The sequence below is a fragment of the Syngnathoides biaculeatus genome, chromosome 16 (assembly GCF_019802595.1).
Source record: "Syngnathoides biaculeatus isolate LvHL_M chromosome 16, ASM1980259v1, whole genome shotgun sequence".
NCBI classification, from domain to species: Eukaryota; Metazoa; Chordata; class Actinopteri; order Syngnathiformes; family Syngnathidae; genus Syngnathoides; species Syngnathoides biaculeatus.
In genome coordinates, this window is record NC_084655.1 from 9,894,215 (window position 1) to 9,917,202 (window position 22,988).

The 22,988-nt window shown below is 40.5% G+C and overlaps 2 protein-coding genes across 2 annotated transcripts; one reads left to right on the plus strand and one right to left on the minus strand.

Moving 5' to 3' along the window:
• Positions 1-10,583: 10,583 nt before the first annotated feature.
• Positions 10,584-20,264, minus strand: LOC133514982 (uncharacterized). Its single transcript, XM_061847150.1, has 5 exons — positions 20,220-20,264; positions 16,525-16,732; positions 15,626-15,801; positions 13,655-14,477; positions 10,584-12,306 (listed from the first exon to the last, which is right to left on the minus strand). The coding sequence occupies exons 2-5, from the start codon at positions 16,658-16,660 to the stop codon at positions 11,495-11,497; spliced, it is 1,947 nt and encodes a 648-aa protein (XP_061703134.1). The 5' UTR covers positions 16,661-16,732; positions 20,220-20,264; the 3' UTR covers positions 10,584-11,494.
• Positions 18,471-22,625, plus strand: eci1 (enoyl-CoA delta isomerase 1). The gene is made up of 7 exons (XM_061847151.1): positions 18,471-18,588; positions 18,927-19,052; positions 19,765-19,892; positions 19,979-20,125; positions 20,244-20,365; positions 20,466-20,644; positions 22,002-22,625. Exons 1-7 carry the CDS (start codon positions 18,546-18,548, stop codon positions 22,166-22,168), a joined length of 912 nt encoding a protein of 303 aa, XP_061703135.1. The 5' UTR covers positions 18,471-18,545; the 3' UTR covers positions 22,169-22,625.
• Positions 22,626-22,988: the final 363 nt, after the last annotated feature.

Genomic DNA, 22,988 nt, shown 5'->3' on the forward strand with positions numbered 1-22,988 from the left:
CTGAAGAGGAATGTGGTGGGAGGAGGTTATCAATACACTGGGAATGAAATGAATGCAGACTTAATCTGTATCAATAACACCACAATCAAATATATCTGAGGTCAAACTTTATTTTGCGTCCAATATGAAGACAAGACAGATATGTAATGGACGAGACATTACTATGAATGCTTGAGGCCACCCCACGCTTGGAGATGCGAGCAGATTCCGTGTTATGAACCAATTTAAATGATAGATGAGCAATCCAACCAGAGCAAAGCTTGTTTACATCTCGCATAATAATGAGAAATCATGTGGAAATGATTAGTAACGGGGAAGTTAGAAAGGCACTGAACAAAACGAAAAATGGAAAGAGAGTTGGTCCTGATGACATACCAGTGGAGGTATGGAAGCAATTTGGAGAGGTGGCTAAGGGGTTTTTGCCCAACTTATTTAATAGAATAATCACGGGACAAAAGATGCCTTAAGAATGGAGGAAAAGTGCGCTAGTCCCCATTTTTTAAGAACAAAGGCGATGTTCAGAGCTGTGGAAACTATAGAGGAATAATGATGGTGAGCCACACAATGAAGCTATGGGAAAGAGTAGTGGAGACTAGACTCAGGACAGAAATAAGTACCTGCGAGCAACAGTATGGTTTCATGCCTACAAAGAGTACCACAGATGCATTATTTGCTTTGAGGATGCTCGTGAAAAAGTACAGAGAAGGTCAGAAGGAGCTACATTGTGTCTTTGAAGACCTAGAGAAAGCCGATGACAGAGTACCAAGAGAGGAACTGTGGTACTGCATGCGCAACTCTGGTGTGGCAAGTAAATATGTTACAATATTACGGGACATGTATGAGAGCAGCAGAACAATGGTGAGATGTGCCGTAGGTGTGTCAGACAAATTTAAGATGGAGGTAGGACTGCAGCAGGGATCTGCGCTGAGCCCCTTCCTGTTTGCAGTAGTAATGTATAGGTTGACAGATGAGGTTAGACTGGAATCCCTTTCGACTATGATGTTAGCAGATGATATTGTGATCTGCAGTGAAAGCAGGGACCAGGCGGAGGAACAATTAGAAAGATGGAAGTAGGCACTGGATAGGAGAGGAATGAAGATTTGCCAAAGTAAAACAGAAAATATGTCCATGAATGTGAGTAGCCCGAAGAGGAAGAGTGAAGCTCAAGGGAGAAGAGATAGCACGGGTGGATGACTTCAAATATTTAGGGTCAACAATCCAGAGCAATGGAGAGTGTGGAAGGAAGTGAAGAAACGGGTCCTAGCGGGTTGGAACAGTTGGCGGAAGGTGTCTGGTGTTATATGTGACAGAAGAGTCTCTGCTAGGATGAAGGGCAAAGTCAATAAAAGTGGTGAGGCCGGAGATGATGTACGAATTAGATATGGTGAAACTGAAGAAACAACAGGAAGCAGAACTGGACGTAGCAGAAATGAAGATGCTGAGGTTCTCACTTGGTGTGAACAGGTTGGATAGGATTAGAAATTAGCTCGTTAGAGGGACAGCCAAAGTTGGATGTTTTGAAGACAAGTTTAGAGAGAGCAGACTTAGATAGTTCGGACATGTTCAGAGGTGAGAGAGCGAGTATATTGGTAGAAGGGTGCTGATGATGGAGTTGCCAGGCAAAAGAGCGAGAGGAAGACCAATGTCAAGGATGAACGATGTTGTAAAGGAGGACATGAGGACAGTGGGTGTTAGAGAGGAAGATGGACGAGATAGGCTTAGATGGAAAAAGATGACACGCTGTGGCGACCCCTAACGGAGAAGCTGAAAGGAAAAGAAGATAATAATGAGAAATCTGTTCGCCTCAAATGTCAGGCGGGAAAGACCAACTCCAATTGTTTGAAGAGGACAACTGTTGATTCAATACACCTAAGCAGTCATCCCAGGATCCCCCTTCTAACTGTCAACTTTTGTGTTCACAAAGTTGAGTTCAGACTGGTTCTGTTCATCTAAACTTGAACTAAAAGGTGGAGATTATTTTGTCCGCCATCACTGGAACGAGCACAATGCATACAAACGCCAACACGCCCACACATGCACCTCACTGCACAATCTAAGAAGCTTTGCATGCACACTTGGCAAATAACAATAACAGATCCGAAATATTCCTTCGTCATCTGCTCGGCTGGCAGCATGCTATTCAGTATTTACGTCACTGAAACAATATTGTTAAATTTACTGTGCATTTGAATCTGAAATGTTTTCTATTATTAGGTATGTTATTTGTGTCAGAACGACAGCATCTGCCGGCACCGCCGGCACTCTGGAGATGGTCGCCACGATGCCGGGCAACAGTACGGTTCGTTGAGCAAACACAGCTAGCCCGTTCGCTCACTTATCTTTGGTCGTTGTACCGAGATGATCAAGCAACATGTGTCGGTATTCGTATGAATATTCATGTTGAACATTTTTGTAGGTCATACTTCTACAAAATACATATCATTTCAAGATATTTTCATGGTTTGCATTATTATTTTAAAGATTTCAGTAAAAATCCAATACAAAAATTGAGTGGGGTGTATTTGCTGCATACACTGAAAAAAATACTCTCAACTGTCAATCAGAAAAGTAAAAAAAAAAAAAAAAAGCAGCCCCACTACCAGAAAAAAACTTATTGCTCTTTTGTCTTTCTCTGTGTTACTTACACGCACTCGTGGCCAACAACGAGGCATTCGATAGAAGGTGTGCCAACAGACCACATGATGGGAAGATGCATTTTGGGGTGTAGCCGTAACTACTTAGCTGACTGCCGGTCGAAATTGAACTCGATAACAGCTGATGCAAATAAAGGCGCTTTAGTTCTTAGACAGGGCAGGAGGAAGGACTTGTGCAAAGGTGAAAGCGTGCCTCTCGGACCTGGTTCAGCCAAGCCTCAACAAATGAAATGGTGGAAAAACCCTTTAATCTGCGTGGTTCAATAATACGTTGTTCTCAGTCTTTGTCTGTTTCATCAATTATCATTCATCATGTATAATATATTTATATCAAATCTACAAATTCACTTCCTGGGGTTTTTTGCTGACTTTCGTAAAGAACAAGTATTTTCTTTACTTTTTTTTTTTGTTTTTTTTACCAAGCATACCCTATGTTATTGTAACTAACATAATAAATATAACATTAATTATATAAGTTAGAATCCGAAATCCTTTCCACATTCCATTTCATTTTATGATTTTCACCACATCCTACTCGATTTAAGCCAGTCTATCGTTTAAAACAGCCTCACATACTCCATCCATTAATTTACTATCATATACTCCATATTTTTAAGTAAAGGCATCTTTCACTCTTAATATTCAGTATTTTGGGAACCTTAAGTGATAATCATGTGTAAACTATACCCATAATGAAAATGAGGCGAACACACACCTATCATGTCATCATCAATCCATTTTTTTACGTTAGGGGGCAATGATGTAATGAAAAATGACAAAGACTAAAGAAAATGTTTACATAGAGCTTTACTGTATAATTGTTGTTTTTCCTGCACTGTTTTCATGACACTGGAAAGTAACTGGAAAACAGAAACCCCAGAAAACCAAACTCCCATGCAGTGAAACTGAACAGCATGTATTTTGTTGCATGCCTACTACAATATGTGCACAACATTATCTTTTAATGGAGAACTGTTGAAGGTACACCACATTCAACTGTTTTCTGCGCATGTCAGAGGCAACCCTTTCATGATTGAGAGCGCAGAGTGATATCGGGAAGGTAGTGCTGCACAAGTCTCGTGAGGGACATCTGTTAGTTTCCAATGACAATCCATGTTCAGCTTGTTTTGTCCATTTTATTTATCGCTCCCAACAGCTTCACATAACTTCACGACCGCCCACACAAGCCCGCACGCAATCGTGACGTCATCATTTACGTTCCCCTCGTAAATGGTTAACGATTGCCGTAAATACCAGAATTACCCTGCCAGCAAGATTAATGTAACAATCTCCAGTGTGTTAAAAAAAAAAAAAACACCTTAACATTTGGTATGCATGTCTTTTGCAACATAGCGTTCAGAACAAAATAGTCTTTTATTTTTTTTAAATCATGTATCCACCAACATTTTTAACGGTCATTTGTTTTTGCTTCTTTAGCAGTCATTGTTTAAGAGTCCACTTTGCATCCTTCATCATTTTCAGAAGTAGTAGGGGAGAAAGTTTTTTTTTTTTTTTTTTTTTTTTTGATAGACAATCTGACAGCCGACCAGAGAACATGTTGGATACTTTTTCTTTGGATTAGTTCTTTTATGGGGCTGGTTTCTAGTCTTGGCCATGTCTTACAGATTTGGATGACTTTATGGCATTCGCTAGGGAGTAGTTGTCTGTGACACATATCACTGGTAATGTATCTCCTGTGACTTTTCCTGTGGTGATTTCACAGTAGAGGAAAGACAGAAATATAGCATTATCAATTTCATCAGGTGAAAATTTCCCCTCGTCATCCATCAGCACAATGAGATGTCCACCTTGTAGGTTTCCCATTGAGGCATCGCTGATGCCAACGAGCTTCAAGGAATCATCATCCCCTATTCTGTTATTTTAAGGTGACACGAACTGACTTCAGTTTCGTTAGTCCTATGCAAAGTTTGCCCAGCGACTTGTTTTAGGTGGATGCATGAACACAAGCATTGAACAGGATATCTGCTCGACTTTGTCTGGCCACCCATAACAGCTGACCTAGTTTTGACCTCAGCTTGTCAGTCTCACATTCTGTGAGAGGGGAATGATGCTCCAAAGCTCTTGATGGCTCCATGACAATAGCTTGAAGAGTCTGCATGTATCCATTGTGTTGCATCTCCACTCCTCCTTTCACAGTGCCAAAGTTCATACCCACATAACGAAAGCAATCATGTACCTCACATCCCACCTGGAAAGCAGTTTTTTTCAGGGGGGTTGGGGGGCGGGATAATTGTTGTGTCAAACATGTATGATGTCATCCACATGTCAAGCGAGGATCCAAATGCGCAGGTCTGTCCATCCAACCAGTGGAAAACAGCAGAATGTACTTGTGTCATTGTGGTCCGTTTCCAGCAATGTGGATTTGACTTTATTGTACCAGCAGAGGGAAGCATCTATAGACACATTTATTTAGCGTCCATATTTTTCTATTACATATTAATTCAGGTGGAGGAGCTTTTGACTTGATGTCCATGAAGTTCAGTCCACTGTCACTGGCATGTAACTGACATAAGTACCTTTGTGAACTCTGTTAAACATCATAAACGTGCATTTCAGAACATACTTCATCACCATCCTGAGCCTCAACACAAAGATTTTCCACCTGGCTCAGATTAGCTGAGTTTGTGGTACCCCCTATGCTATAAGGTTGATTGTATTGTTTGGTAGCCTTTCCAGCTCTCCCCATCACTCTAGCTGTATGGAAAACACCAGTGTCTTTGTCCCGATAATTGATTGTTTGTCCTGTTTTATACTTTACTCCTAAATCCAGTGGCTGTGAATTATCGCAATGATGACACTTCTCACTGTCAACCTCATTGGCTTTGTGAATATTAGTATCTTCAGCACTGGCATCCTTTTCAGATTGCTGAGGATCTGTAGCATGTGCTACTTCACTGGGGTCAGCATCAGCCTTTCTTATCCTTGCGTGGTGAACCCTGACTTAGGTATCCCCATGACGCACAGTCTCTTGATAAGGTCCTGGGACTTCTCGAAAAATATAAGAAGTAAATAAAGAACATCATGGAAGCTGTTGAAAAGGACAAACATCGGCTGTGGTTGAGAAAGGGGGATCTGTGGAGTTGTTCACAAGCTAGACACGAGTCGGGGCCTGACCACCGCCTCCTGCCCCCTTTTTCAGGGTGTCTAACGTCATGACCCAAGTCATCCCATGACCCCGGTTACATCACTAAAGATGTGTACAACCTTTATTTATTTATTAGATTTAATACAAATAGAAATTCAACCATGAAATAAATGCACTTGAATAAACTTTTCCCATCATTTATGGTTGTGCTTTAAGAAAATTATACCAGTGGTTTGCATATGCCCCAAAATAATAATACTACAACATTAAGATTTGTGTATTCTGGAGTTTTTTGGGTGCTTTCTGGTAGGGCTTGAGCATTTAAACATGATTTCACATTAGGCAGGGTCATTCTTTTAAAACTGTTCAATTCCTATTTGTATTGCAAAGATAAGTTGTGGTTAACACTTGCGTACAATAGTCATGAGATCTGGGTTTGACTCTTCATTAGAAAATCTCTGTGACTTTTTCTAAAGGTTTTGTTTAAGTATGCATTTTCGGTTGATTTAAGAATCTTAATCACCCATAGGTGTGAATCTATGTGTGAATAGATGTTTGTCAACCAGATCCAGCATCTTTGTAAATAAATGTTAGCCCTTAATGACCAGTCCACATTGTATCCGACGCCGGAGGTACCTCGTGCCCAAATGTCACCTAAAAAAGTCTCCAGCTCACTGTTGGACCCAAATGACAATAAGCAACATTGCAAATGGATGGATGGTGGACCATCATCTATACGCAGGATAAAGACATTCTTTCATCTGTGAAAATAAACTAAATCTTGCGCTTGTTGTTTAGATCTGCGCTGTCTTGATCCTTGCTTCATCTGTGATCTCATCGGCATAGCAAATGAGCAACATTTAAATCCAATGGCCCTCTATTGTCCTTACTGTTTTGTAATTAATGCTCATTGGCATTTTTCCCTCCCACGGACGACGCTGCTGCCGGATCCAATTCTCAGCACCTTGCCGAGGGATACAATGAAATCTGCTGATTTGTGAATCTTTAATAGCCACCGTCTTTGAAATGTGGAGCACCCACATGTGGGGATCTCTGTAATTAATCAATGCGTGTGTCCAAATTGTACCCAGGTGATGCTGGATTAATTGAGTTCTTAATTCCATTGAATCCCTCTCCTGCTAAATGGAGTTCAGATGTGCTGAAATGCATCAAGATTTTATTGAATTTAAATCAGTAGGCCAGATACACACTGCTGATTTCCCCACTGTGCCATGTGCTGTGAAGTGTGGCTTTGTTGTTGCTAATTGCTCGAGCGCCATTATTATGTGACGTTATATGCAGCCAGAGAGAGTGCAGAGATTAAATGAAAATGCATATTTCTTCCCCAGGTCCTGACTGTAGTACTGTAGACCACCAAGAAAGAGCCATTTTCATTCATGGTTAATATTTAAGAGGAAAGTGGTACCAAATTAGGGTTCTTTGGTATGTGAATGTTGTGCCTCGAAGAGTGCAATGAATTATATATCAGACGTCACACCCAAATACTTATTATTAACACATTAGTGTCAATTGTAACCTGAAGAACAGAACTGAATTAATACTGCAAATACTTATACTATACTTATGCATTCCTCTTACGTTGCAAATGAATTATGACAGCAAAATGCAAGAAGTGTATTTTGGTTTTGAGCTCTTCCAACATGGCATCAGTATTCTAGTGTGATGTAAAAACATCAATCCTATAATACAACTCTTGGGTCAGGTATATTGTTATTTTGATGTGTGTGGGGTATTCGATTGGCTCTGTTGCTCCATTAATGTAATACGCCAAGTGCATGTGTAATCGATGACAGCCGATGCTGCGATAATGCAGGCTTGTCAAATCTCAGTCCTCAAGCCGGTGGTGCTGGATGGTAGGTTAACAACCCGGGCTCTCGCCTGCATTTCCATTTGACTCCTAGCGTTCCAAGATTAAGAATTTTTTAGTTTTTGTGTGACAAGAGTGATTTTTTTTAAATGCCCATGCCTCAGATGCTATGCTAACAATGTATGAAAATCAATGAAGGTTAATGCAACTGCAGTGTTGCTGATACAGTTCATCACTCTCTTCATCGTTTTTAACAGTGCTGCTAGCTAGAGGAGCATGGATGTAAAGAGCGTTGTACTCCACACTACATTATAATGTACACGACAACAATGCGCGGTACATTCTTTGAAAACACCTTGAGTTTGTACTGTATTTTGAGTGGCATTTTACCACAGGATATCTGTTTAATTGTATTTTTCTTTACCCTCTGTTAATTTAATCACTGTTCTGTATAAAATCCATCCATCTATTTTTTTAGCCACTTATCCTCACGAGGGTCGCGGGGAGTGCTGGAGCCTGTCCCAGCTGTCAACGGGCAGGAAGCAGGGTACACCCTGAACTGGTTGCCAGCCAATCTCAGGGCACGTGAAGAGAGACAACAGTTGCACTCACAATCACACCTAGGGGCAATTTAGAGTGTCCAATTAATGTTGCAGGTTTTTGGGGTGTGGGAGGAAACCGGACCGCCTGGAGAAAATCCACGCAGGCACGAGGAGAACATGAATACTCCACACAGGCGGGTCTGGGATCGAATCCAGGACCTCAAAACTGTGAGGCCAATGCTTTACCAGCTTCTCCACCGTGCCGCCCTTTTCTGTATAAAATGTTTTACGAATAACTAAAAAAAAGATCAGAAATTGACATTAATTTCATTTATTTTTAGGAAAAATACTCTATCTGGATATAAATCAATCTGATGACATACATTTTTGTCCATTTTGCACAAAACTTTACAGGAATATTTTGTCTCAACATATATAATGATAATGATATCAATGATATCGTATATCTTTTGTAGAATTTCTGTCCCTCACACAGTGAGAATCGGTAAGGCCTCAGCTTGAATAGAGAGTATGGATAATAGAATTGGAATCGCTAAATTCTTTTAATTTTTCATAATGTATATATGTCATCAAATTGCTAACTCTGCATGAATGTTCATAACCTTTATATGTTTGGGGTTTTATTTTTTTCTTTGGAATTATAATTTGGACAGAATTCGGGCAAAGCTTATTCATCCAAACTTCTTTTTTTTTATTCACTGAATTTTATTGTGACTAAGATATTTTAAATGAGTAAAAAAAATGGAAAAACGACTCTGGAATGCAATTTTTTTTTTAATAGGGTGGTTTTCATTATAACTGTGGGTGAATTTGGAGAACTGATCCTCAACTGAGCCCATGAAAAGACACACACACATACACACGCAGTTTAGAATCTGCAGCCAACCTAACACGTTTATAGAATATGGGAGGAAGCCATACGACACTGAGAAAACCCTCCCACCCAGATCTGAACGCTGAACCTTGAAATTCTGACGCAGATGTGCTAAGCACCACCTCAATGTGCTCCCTGCAAAGAAAACAATGCCGATCTTCCACTGGTATCGATTTTTATGCAGGTTACTCAGGAATCGTAGTCAATAGTGTCCTCAAATACATGGACAACACTGCCATCTAGTGGTTGTAAATGGTCTTACAACCTCCGATTGTAACACGTTTGAGAGTGACCGACAACAAAAAATTTAATCCGGCTTTTATGTGTTTTATCGATGACTCAATAACATTGACTGATTTAAAAGAAAACAAAAATAGACCATCGAAATAAAATATACACAGTCACCATGATGTTGACGGGTGTGGGTTAAGCAGCTATGAAATCCAAACAAAACAAAACAAATGGACATAATGTTGAACAAATGTGGAAAAACAGATCAAATGACCAGACTTTGAAGAAACAAATAACAAGGAACATGGGAACTCAACCTTAAGAAAGCTATTTGAACATTTAACTAATATCTTTGATATCTAATTGAAGGTCTAAATTCCTCACTAGTAAGGAAATTCTTTCGATAGGGTGCACTAGTTGAGCAATGGTGTCTTACTATTTTTTAATCACTTTTTGCCTATCCATCCATCCATCAATGGGCAGGGGGGAGGGTACACCCTGAACTGGTTGCCATTTAATCGCAGGGCACATGGAGACAGACAACAGTCGCACTCACAATCACACCTTGAGGCAATTTAGAGTGTCCAATTAATGTTGCAAGTTTTGGGGACGTGGGAGGAAACTGGAGTGCCCGGAGAAATCCCACCCAGTATGCAAACTCTACACAGTCGGGGCCGGGATTGAACCCTAGACCTCAGAACTGTGAGGCCAACGCTCCACATCTGGGCCACCATGCCGCCCCACTTTTTGCCGACTAGTACAGGATTAAAGCTTACAAGTAAGCAGACTGTGCTGCATTAGGGAATTTTGATCTCTCAGTGGAGCTTAGTGCTTGTAATAGTGCTGGATTAAGAAATCCCACATACCAACTAGTTGACATATATCACATAATGTAGCCTTTTGGGTAAATACTAGTGACTATCAAAATTGTATTGTTAAAATCTTGCACTTACTTCTAGAAATAGTACAGTAACAATATTATCCATCCAGCCATCCATCCAATTTCTTCGCCGCTTTATCCTCACAAGGGTGGCGGGTAGTGCTGGAGCCTATCCCACACAATTTCGCCTCACTAGTAACATATGCTGGTAGTTGTGCTCTCATGATAAAACTGTCCTGCAATACTTTGCAGAACAGGAGTGGAAACCACTACAAGAAACATGTCTTTCAACTAACATGCTGAATTGTTGGTGTTTATAAAAACATAATAATAGCCACTTTAGTCAAGTGTGTGTATCTATGTTTCTAAAATTATTTGCATATACAATGAAAAAGGCAGAACAAAAGATACAAATAAAGAATTTGGAGAGTTTATTTGGCACTTAAACTGTCTACTTTCAAGCTTCATTCATTTCCTCAGTCACAGAAAATGTTGCACATTTACGTACTGCAGATATACAAATGCATTTCAAATACGAGCAAAGATCAACAAACAAACCAATACATCACTTGGACGGTTAATAGAAGCCTCTTTTGAAAATGGATGCTCCTTAAAAAATAAAATAAAAATCGTCAGATACTTGATGGCTTTTGTCTGATACAATGATTTTGTCTAAATTCCTGTGACAGCAGACTATAAACTTGAATCATTTTCCCACTCTCCTGTGTAGTCACTCCGAGTTTTATGGATTCATATTGTTGGTCTCTAACAAGACATCAATTTATGTCAGGAAGCGCCTGCGGATTACAAACACAATCCAATCAATTGTCCTCCGCCCCGAGGCCGCTCTGTTTTCCAAACTTCAGAAAAACCATTCTGATGCGGCCGACGCAGGGGACACCGCCACCGGCATGGTTGGGAGAATCAAATAAAAACATTATTCACTGTGTGCAACATGCAATAGGCGGGAAATCGTGTTGGGACACATTGGGTCATGTGTCAAAGTTGGACACACAACACATTTAGCCCTCCTGAAAAAAACATCAACGGCTGTATAATATTTATTTAAACTTTCAAAGATGCCCTCATCGTCTAATAGCATTAAAAGTTGAGAAATTAAAAAAACAAAGTTTCACTGCTGTTAAAATGAGTCTGCCACAGGGAAGAAAAAAAAAACGTATATGACCCTGGTAATCATCTACTATTACTGATTTGATTTATTTTATAGCAATTAAGTGCACATAAATAACCAGATTTTTGTTGTTGATCATACCACGATGAGCTGGTAGTCTTCCAATGTACTGTTTAGAAGCAAACATACACTGTGGGTCCCAATGACTTCAGGTCTCATGTACATTTTACATATAGGAAGTGGTGCGCTGTGACCGCAAGTGTTGGCCCTGCCTTTGGGAGTCTGCATGGAAGAGGCTGTGTACTGCATGTCTGTATCTGGCTGACATGACGTTGTACAGTAAAGGATTGACAGCAGCACTGAGGTAGTACAGCACAGAGGAGCCCAGGTTAAAATACTGAGACAGATAGTAAAGAAAATACAAACGGCTGTCAGTGTGTGTGTGGTTAGTGAAGTGTGTGTCGTTGCTTAGGCCGGTGGCCTTTACAGCGTGCAGACTGGATTGTTTTGTGGAGGGTGTGTGGTTATGTGCGCTGTCGCTTTGTGAGTCTACACAAGTGGCGGTGCTCTTCAAGGTGCGATTTGTTGTGTGCACATCTCCAAATTTGGACTTACCTATGTGTGTGTTTGCGGTTGTGACGTTATGCGAGCTCAAAAGTGGGCTCGTGTCTGAGCCTTGCGGCATTTGCGTCCTTGTGCTGTTATACATTTCGTAGTTAGAGTTGTGCTTGTAATATCGACTCCTAAGTCGCGTGTGTGCTGAATATTTGTGCGCTATAGCGTTGGGTACTATATGTGGGCCCGTGTCACTGCTTGGATCCAGTTGTTGACTTCTGCTGGGTGGCTTGTAAGAATAACCTGAAGTGGCATTAACATCCAGGTTTGAAAAAACAGTTTTGGTAATATTCTGTTGGTTGTGGATGGATTCGCCGCTGTTGACAGTCTGTTGGTCGGTCCTGGTACCCAGAGAGAAAACGAATATCGTCCGACCAACGTGGAAGGGCAGCCAGCACAGGACAAACGCCAGTACAATCACTCCTGCAGAGACAGAGGCCCGTGTACTGTATGCATAATTATAATCCATGAAATGACTAAGGGGAAATGTGTAATTCAACTACAATAAGTTTAGAAAAAGTCAACGGTTACCATTTTGGCTGCATTTAAAATATAGTGATCAAAGTTTTGTTTTTGTTGAAACTTCCTCCTTCTAAAGTCAATGTATGTGATTGACTCTTACTGGTCATGTGCCATATTCTGCTGTAGTCTCAAACATAACATATTTTTCCCAATATGATCTCATTGGGCCAGCAATAAATTAGTTTGTGTGAGATTTCCAAAAGATGGGCTCATAGCTGCGCTTTTGAACATAAAAGAATATGGAGTTTTGAAAAGTTTCATCTTTATCATTTTGTTCTTATTTGAGGAGGGGGAAAACTTTGACTTATGTCAATTTTTATATGAAGCACTATTATGTTGATTTTGTACATTGTTATTAGGTCAACATGGTATGGATGTTTTCCACATGCTGTACATATAATGCAAGGAGCAAATTGTTAATTGTTTTGTTATCAGTTGATTGCAGTATTTGTGTGAAGAGCAACTACCGGCGTGTGATTAATTCCAAAATAAAGAGCTATGGTTTGAGTCCACTTTTTTAGAGTAGATATCAGTCCCACTTGTCATTCAAAATTAAGAAAAGTAATCCAAATGTTCCATCCATCCATCTATTTTCTTTTGCCGCTTATACTCACAAGGGTCGCGGGGAGTGCTGGAGCTTATCCCAGCTGTCAACGGGCAAGAGGTGGGGTACACCCTGAACTGGTTGCTAGCCAATAGGAGGGCACATCGAGACAAACAGCCACACTCACAATCACACCCAGGGGCAATTTTGAGTGTCCAATTAATTTTGCATGAATTTGGGATGTGGGAAGAAACCGGAGTGCCCGTAGAAAACCCACACAGGCATGGGGAGAACATGCAAACTCCACACAGGCGGGGCCGGGATCGTACCTGGGTCCTCAGATAATCCAAATGTTATCAAATATGATTACTTTTATCACTTTGATAAAGTTATTGAAATAGTTACTACTACCGTTACATTTTCAACAGAGTACTTATGTTTTATGCCTCAATATGCACCAAGGTGCCACAAAAGGGCGCCAAAGCAATGATTAGTATATTAGACAGGGCTCTGGCCTGAGCTCAAGACCAGCAAATAGGCGTGTTTTTCAGCTAATAACACAAAATAGGTGAGAAAATATCTTTGTAGAGGTCAATCTGCTAATTGTGAAAATGTGGGAGGAACGCTATATACTATACGCAAAACGTTGTCCCACATACGACGACGGCATGAGCTAGTCGAGAAAGTGTAATTCTTTTTCCTCACCGAGCATTTTGACTGTGTTTCGATGACTTTGGTCTCTGCGGGTGCACTGAGGACGCAGCCAAAGTGTCCTTCCAATCAAACTGTAGACCAGTCCAAGGATGCAGACCGGAACCAGGAAGTACAGGTTGGACAGAATCATCATAGCTGACAGGAGGCCAGAGGAAATGGCGTACTGCGTACAGCGGCACTCCCTTCTGTCACTCCAAGTCTCGTGTCGAGCAACTTTGGCTTCCCATCCTCCTCCTTCATCTTCTTTCATCTTGTTTTGCTGATCTCCATAAACTTCCTTGACGTCTTCTTGTTTGTCATTTTTTCTTCCATTTCTGTGTTTTTTGCTCTGCTCGTCAAATGCTTGCATTCCTGCTTCTTCCTCCTCAAACCATTTCAACTCTCTGTCACGTTGACTTTGTCTTTGCTCCTGTTTTTCTCCCCATTTTCGTTCACCATCAAAGGAAGATAAAACACGTCTTCCTTCATCTCCGTCTATTGTAAAGCCAACCTGTTCTCCATCCTCGCCCATCCATAATTCATTCTCCCCCCAACCACTGACCCTGAGATCTTCTTGCCCAACTTCCTCTACTCCAACCATCACCAACACGGGCGCTGCACTCACTGCTGCACCCAGCCACAGGCAGCCAATAAGAGCCCTGGTTCTGCGGCGCGTCACCCATGTCTTTGTCGTCATTGGCCAGCAGACTGCCACATATCTCTCCAGAGAGAGGAAGGTAATGTGCAGGATGGTGCAGAAGGTGCAACACTCAGAGAGAAACATGGTCATTTTACAGGCAAGGTCTCCTAAGGGCCAGGGTCTGGGCCTCCAAAGCTGTTAGAGAGACAGAAACATTTTGGATGCAGTATCTTGGAACATTTCCGGCTTTGAACATTTTCAAAATTGCATTTGGACATTTTATTTCATAGGAAGTCTTTGAACATTCCAGTCAAACAAGTTATTCCAGAAATCAAGAACATGTTAGCTGTTGATAGTTATCCCTGCTATTCCTTGTCTTTTACATCATTTAAAAAAAAAAAAAAAAAACAATCACTCAGAATACTTCTAACATGTGCGTTCAATACATGATGTATGAAAAATAGGGGTTATAATTAATTAATAAGTTTAAAAATATGAATGAAAATAAAACATCATGCACTTTCATTAGGCGTACAGTAGTGTGTCCCACTGGGGAAAAGCTTCAATAATTCACCCATTATTTACTATTTGGCCCTAAAGTAACTTTACAAGGAGTTTGCATGTTCGCCCCGTGCCTGCGTGCGTTTTCTCCGGGCACTCTGGTTTTCTCCCACATTCCAAAAACATGCAACATTGATTCGACACTCTAAATTGCCCCAAGGTGTGATTGTGAGTGCGGCTGTTTGTCTCCGTGTGCCCTGCAATTGGCTGGCGACCAGTTCAGGGTCTACCCTGCCTCCTCCTCATTGATAGGTGTGATAGGCTCCAGCACTCCCCGCGACGCTTGTGAGGATAAGCGGCTTAGAAAATGGATGGATTGAAGGATAGTAACTAGTAATAGTAATAGTGACAATTTTTGGCATCCAAAACCTCGACCAACAGTAAGTGTGTCATGTATATTAGGAATATTTTATGATGGGACCACACCTGGATCCAGCCAATATATCTCTAAAGGTAAAAATGATTGATTTATTGCAGACAAACTGAGAATGTAAAGCATCTTTGAGTATTTACAAAAGCGCTGTATAAATGATATACAGTATTATATCTTTTCATAATCAATGGGTTATTGCTTGAAACTGACGGTTTAAGACCATAAAGACAAAAAAGAAAAAAAAATGCTCACATGTCATAATTTGATGTACTTGAAGGCCAATGTTTAACGTTGGATTGTCAGATGTGTTTTTTCTTCCTTTGCTTTTCTTTTTTTTTTTTTTAACTCTGCAGGGCGAGCAAACTGCTTAACTTGTCAAACATTCATGCACAATTAAGATGTACCATACCTTGTAGAGATCCAGAGGCAGGAGCAAGAGTATCATCAGATCACTGACAGCCATGCTACTCAGATACAAGTAGGTCGAACTTCTCATGTGCGGCCGTAGGCTGACTACCAGAATTGTCAGCACGTTTCCCAGGAGACCAAGGAGCATCACAGGAATGTAAAGGATTGTCACGCACACTAGAAATGAAAAGAGAGACCTCATCCAATCAGTCATTGGACGAGATGGTCACGGCTCCTGACTTCTGAGCACTTTATCTCCATTATTTATGTGCAAACCTGTGCTTTTATTTGACCCAGTCTGTCTTAGCAGTCACACCATTAACAATGGTTGCAAAGACGGTCAAGAGTGCCAGACGCAAAGAAACTGGACTGTGAGTGCAACTTTGTGCAACAGGGCATCCAGAATGACATAAATTCTAATGTAGTTCAATCAAAGAAACTGTTAGTTAATGTGGTAACTATAGTGTGGAGGCTATGGCCTTATCATTTCTACTCTAGTAAATGACTTTTGAGGACACATTATAAAAGCGCACAAAACAACAAGATGGTCCTCCATCTCTGAAGACTACCGATAACATTTTTCCCCAATATTTGGCTAGCATTTCAATCCATGTCAGAATTTCAGCTTCTTTGTCAGCTCACAATAAACCATCGCCACAATTGTAAATATTTCCAGTCCTGGTTGTCATCTAGCAATTGTCATGTTCCCCAAAAAACAAACAAAAAATGGGGTTCAGATTTCACATGACACCTGACATCTCTGAATTTTTAACCCATCTCTGTCTTCTCACGGCACTTTCCGACTACCGTTCAAACTTTGTTTGTGGCGCCTCCGTAGGAAATCAACTCCATCATCAAGTAAGCCCACCTACCTGTATTATATTATTACATATTACTTACCTAGCTCTGTAAATCCAAATATAGGTTCCTCCCAATCACAGTCTGGGCCGGAGCAGTCCTCCAGAAAGCGAGACGCCAGGCCACAGTGATCATCTCCACAGCCGCTGCCCATGTCCTCCATCTCCATTAGATCCATTATTTCACAAGGGGGGGCTTTCGAAGAAAAACAACAGCCGACGACACAGCATGTGGCTTCCTGATGGATTTCCTGCTCAATCACAGTCAGTGTATGTTCAGGGTACAGGGGCGCTTTTTTTAGACATATAACCGTCTTTATATTGCATGTCGCAAAATGTTCTGGAATTAAAAATTACTTGATACCAGCAGAGAATTAAAACTGTGCAAATTGACACTCAAATTTTTTCTCTTAATCACTTCACCACTTGATCAGTTTTTAACCATACCCAATCATTATGACCATCACCACAACATCAGTAAAAAGGCAACTACCGTCCAGTAGGGCTATTGTCTTTAAAGATACATTAAGTTGCACATGAGAAACAAAGGAAACACAAAACTCTCAGGTCAAATCTGAGACTTACAAGTCAAGAGAAGCCTCCGTGCGTGGCACACCTCCGTAGACACGCTTGAGCTCTGGCTGTGACTTGGACAGCTCCAGTATGATCTGCTCCTCTCTCTACTCACATCTTGAATGTTACCATAAGTGCTTATGTTACACATGGACGGATCGATACTGAAATATCGATACCCCAATGCCACCTTTCCAATACTGGAATTGATACCAAGGATGTTGTGGTAATGTTTATTTTTACATGTGCATTTTTTTAAAAATTGATTTGTGTGATATGTCTACATGACAAGACAGTGGCCGGTTTAACAATCATTTCACATAGTATCACGTTTGCACCTAAATGTAATACACAATAGAGCAATACCATTTGCTTGATTCAGATGCAAACATTTCAGTTAAGAAATAAATTTATGCATTTGTAGTATGTTTTTGGTAGCAGTTCTAATATCACTGCGTGTATTTTAACGTCATTAAGCGTCAATATCAATGTTTGTGCTGCAGGTTCTGTGCTGCACCTTCTATTTTTAAATTATTTTTAAATTTTTATTATTTTTTTAAGGGCAGCACAGTGACTCAGCTGGTAAAGCATTGACCTCACAGTTCTGAGGTCCCGGGTTCAATCGCATGTGTGGAGTTTGCATGTTCTCCCCGTGCCTGCTTGGGTTTCCTCCGGGCACTCAGGTTTCCCCCCACATCCCAAAAACATGCAACATAAATTGGACCCTCTTAATTGCCCCTAGGAGTGATTGTGAGTGTGACTGTTTGTCTCTATGTGCCCTGCGATTGGCTGCCAACCACTTCAGGGTGTACCCCGCCTCCTACCAGTTGACAGCTGAGATAGACTCCAGCACTCCCCGCGACCCTTGTGAGGATAAGCGGCTAAGAAAATGGATGGATGGATATTTATTGAATTTAGGAGTGATTGTGAGTGTGACTGTTTGTCTCTATGTGCCCTGCGATTGGCTGCCAACCACTTCAGGGTGTACCCTGCCTCCTCCCAGTTGACAACTGAGATAGACTCCAGCACTCCCCGTGACCCTTCTGAGGATAATCGGCTAAGAAAATGGATGGATGGATATTTATTGAATTTAGGCAAGTCTTTCATTAGAACAGGTTTCATTTATTAATTGATGACAACTTGGGGAAACCTTATTTATATCAAGAAAACGTTTTATCTTTACAGAGGATCCTCAATTCATGATTTCAATTAAATGTCAAATTGAAGATGCTTAAGTGTATCACTAACTTGAGTGAAGTAGCGATGTAGGAAAGTCTTAATTATAGTAAATATTTGAATGAAAAAAAATTATGTAACCGTTCGTAACCTGTAAACGGCGTATTTTGATCCGTATCTACTATGGCTTTTTTCCACACTGGCGTGACCCCGGAAGTTGTAATAACCCACACTGGCCACAGAGGTTGCATCGCGCTGTTTGTCTCGCCGAAGCTGCAAAATTAAAAAAAAAAAAAAAAAAAAAAAAAAGCAAAAATGGCGTTGAGAGCTGCTTTGAGGAATAGGTTTGCTTTATCAGGTATGATCGCTTTATATGCACGGATCACATTGTATCGTAAGTTTCAATCGGAGGAATGGCTTCAGGGCAACCTGCTATTGACACTGTAAATCGGCTCAACTTCTATTGTCGCATTCTATTGCACGAAATATGGAGGAAGGGTCACGGAGGGTTTTTCTAATGGTATCCTCGTTGTCAACGCTATTAAACTTAAGCACCAAAGACAGTTATGAGTAGTCCAAGGTCTCCTCGCTATCAGTGCCTTGGTGGTATTTTAACCAGGAAAGAGGTGTTTGGGCACGACATGCGATACCAGATGTGAGTTTGAGAGGTATTTGTGTTTGTGTATGTTTGTTCAGGCTTTGTTTCCCAGTTGTCCTCCTGCAGCAGTCATGGCAGAGTGTGTTCGTCTTCTGTGCTTGCTACACAGGAGAGGAGTAACTCCACATCGTCTAAAATGTCTGTGGATTTTGACCAGAGTACAGGTGATTTTTGAGACTGCGTCAAGGCTCTATATGGACCTGTGATTTTTTGTAAAGTGTGCTCAAGAATTTTAAACAAAATTGTTTTGCTAAATATCAGAAACGCCCCAGAGCATCTTTTTGAATATCCAGAAGTTCACGAACGTGAGAACATGCCTTCACGTTTGTAAATATTTTAACTTATAAAATATTTAACTTACACTTATGAAACTAAATGTTACTAAAAATGTAAATTTGTCAGGGTTAGGGTTAGCTCCTCATAAAGTATTTCAAAAGATAGCCATTAATGTCTAAACTGCTAGCAATGAGTGCGTATACTACTAAGTGAAAAGTCCAAATTGTGTCATGTGTCAAAAACCCTCCAGACCCACACTCTTATATTGACACATATCTGAATTTTGCTACTTGACAAGGAGATGAAAAAGAGAGTTCTGTCGGGTGAAATCCATTTTGTGGGATGACCACTAGAGCAAAAAAAAATCTTTTTCATTTTTTTTATCAGTCAACTGCTTTACAAAACAAGATATAGTTATAATGTGGGGACAATTAGTCAAACGTAGTTCTCCTTTGCATAGTTAATGCTTCAGTCAAACAGCATTACACTTTTAGTCGAGAATTAGTGTTTATCCCTTTTTACTTTGTCTAACCTACTTAACGGCAATTTCTAATCTCTTCTTTTCTTTTTTATGTTATGCGTATCCACCGTCTTCCGTAGGCGTGGCCGTGATGCGCATGAAGAGCCTGCCAGTCAACAGCCTCAGTTTGGACTTCCTCACAGAGTTTTGCATCAACGTGGAGAAGCTCGAGATGGACAAGAGCTGCCGAGGCCTCATCATCACCTCTGTACATTGCAAAACTCCTTTGAAGATTTTTTTTTTTTTTTTTTTTAAACAGACAGTTTACTTAAATTGTGTATTTTTGTGATCCAGACTCTGCCCAAGGTGTTTTCAGCAGGACTGGACATCTTGGAGATGTATGGCAAAAGTCCAGAACGCTGCGGGGAGTTCTGGAAAGCTGTTCAGGAGATGTGGCTGAAAGTCTATAGCTCCAACATGGTCACCATAGCTGCCATTAATGTACATATATTGTAGTTTCAAGCACACCCCATTTTTTCTCATTGCAACTAAAAAAAAAAAAAAAAAAAGAACTTGACAAAAGCAAAAACATTACCTGTAGTTTTTAATCCTTCCACAGGGCTCCAGTCCTGCAGGTGGCTGTCTAATGTCATTGACATGTGACCATAGAATAATGGTGGACAACCCACGGTACAGCATCGGCCTTAACGAGACTCAGCTCGGCATAGTTGCACCTTTTTGGTAATAATTCACTACGTGGCAGCACTGGGGACAAATGTGGCAGCAATGTTAACAATTCTGCAAGTCACAATTTTAACTACATTTCTTGTGTTGTTCAAAGGTTTAAGGACACCATGGTGAATACAGTAGGCCACCGGACCACCGAGATGGCCCTGGGTCTGGGGTTGCTCTACAGTCCTACAGAAGCTCTGAAGATAGGGCTGGTGGATCAGATAGTGCCAGAAGATAAGCTCATGACCGTGTCGGAGGAGATAATGGCAAAGTGGTTGGCCATTCCAGGTGTGTAATAAAGTTTGTGTCAGCGTTCTCTTCCATATTCAATTTATGTATAGCGCTGGGACCCAGCACAGTTGGTCCAGGGCATGCCCATGAACCCAGTCAGTGAAAAGCCACACTATAGCGTGAAAAACATTTTCTCATTTTTTTTTACATCCCACATGCTTTACACAAATTTAAAATGTTATTAAAACAAACTAAGACCTAATAAAACATCCTTTTTAAAGTATTCTTTAATGGGTGCTCACGATTTTGCTCGCACAGTTCTCCAAATTGAGTGGTACCTCTGCTTACGAAATTAATTTGTTCCGGAAGTCGTTTCGTAACATGAATTTTTCCTAAGTAAAAGCGCTTTTTACATGTAAATAGCCTAATCCGTTCCAAGCCCCCTGTCACAAAATAAGTATTCAACATCCATAAAGAATAATAAAAATTATGTTCATTTATCTTTTTCGTTAAGCAGTTATGCAAAGAAAACGGTGAGTAACAACCAAAAGGCATCATGGGGCACGGAGGTGGAGGCAAACGTTTGACAACCGAAAGAAAACATACGTACGAATGTACGCATGCACACAACTTAATTCCACTAAAGTTTCTTGGGGCCCATGATGATGAAAAATGAACTTGCAAAAAACACAAACGAAAAACTCACGAGAAAGTTGTACTTTACCAATGTGCGTTAGCATGTGAAAGCGCTAGTGTATGATTTGATGATGCTCGAGTGTCCAAGGGAAACGAAAAGCAGCATGGGTAAAGCTTGATGTCCCCCGTAGCCATGGGATGCCAGGAAGATGTTAAAGCGATAGCCAATGGGAGAGCAGCTCCATCCGACCATTTTCAAACCAAGATACAGGATGTTTACGTTCAGTGGAATTTGGGGACTGCGAATCCAGTGCTTATTTTTTTCTTTCGTATCACGCGTGTCTTTTATAACTAGAGAGAATATTTTTCCAAGGAGGCGTTTCTTAACCTGAATTTTTCGTTACTGGAGACGTTCCTATGCAGAGGTACCGCTATAATGGGTAAACATGTTTGCTTCAAACTGTTCACAGAATATGTCCATTCCAACCAATACTTTTTATGGTACTGTCGGTGCATTGGCAACAACAACAAAAACTTTTTATAATATGAAATATTATTGAATAAGTGCAAATATGGTGCACAGAAAAGTGTTTTCCATGAAAAACTGCCTCCCTCACAAATTTTATTTTTTTAATAAAAGAGCAAATACGAATAGGAGAATACGCAGGTGCTGAACCATGATAATGCGCTTGCAAAATTATTACTTGTTGAGTCAAATAATGTCTTTTGACATTTTCTGGATGATTGACCTGAGCAAACAAGTTTCTTTGTTTTCCAGACCATGCCAGACAGATCACAAAGTCTATGATGAGGAAGCCCACCATCGACAAGCTGATGTCAAAAAGAGAAGCTGACATCCAAAACTTTGTGAGTTTCATCACCAAAGACTCCATCCAAAAGTCACTACATATGTACCTTGAGATGCTCAAGAAGAGGAAGGCCTAATGAGACCACGTAGTACCTGAAGGCATGTGATCCCACAAGTCATTCAACGGTGACTGGACCATCTGAACATTTTAGCGCTGTCTGATCCTGTGACGTCAGTGTCCAGTACTGCTACTTCAGGTTCAACACTGACTTTCCAGTGTCATCAAAAGAATTGAATCACTTTGGTTTGGTAGACATATCAGTATATTCAAGACCAATTCACATCCATGCAATATGATATCCTTAATTAATCCAACTTTCTTAATGTTTATGTGGCCCCATCATAAATCTAGCTCACCTCACACGTAGGGAGATGGTGTTCTCGTCAGAACCACCTCAGAGCCTCGTTATTGAAGTGCCTGACCTAAATGATAACTCTGACCTTGGTGCATTTAATCTTTTTTTTTTCTCCTGTTTTCAGTTTTATCTGACTTGTTCTTGGAATGTAGTTTCTGAATAAATATATATATATGCACTTGCTTTTTTCGGGTTGTTTGTTTAATGATTAAAATCTACTTTTTTGTCCCTACAGACTTGAATTGTAATATACTTTAATGCCACTGTTGTACAGTGATCTACAACATGTACCTTTATCAATTTAGTAGAAGGTGGCATGAGGGTCCCAACACTTTTCTCTCTTCCAAGACTGTATCATCCACTCCAAAACACAATTTGTTTGTTAGTATTTCACAGTAAAATTACAGCCATTGGGTGTAGACGACTTTTGCTCTGCGATTGATTTTGTGAATTGATGCTGCAGTACGTGAATAGAAATAAATTTAAACGAAATTCAAGTTATATACAACTTGTGAGCATATTACACATATAGTTGATTGAA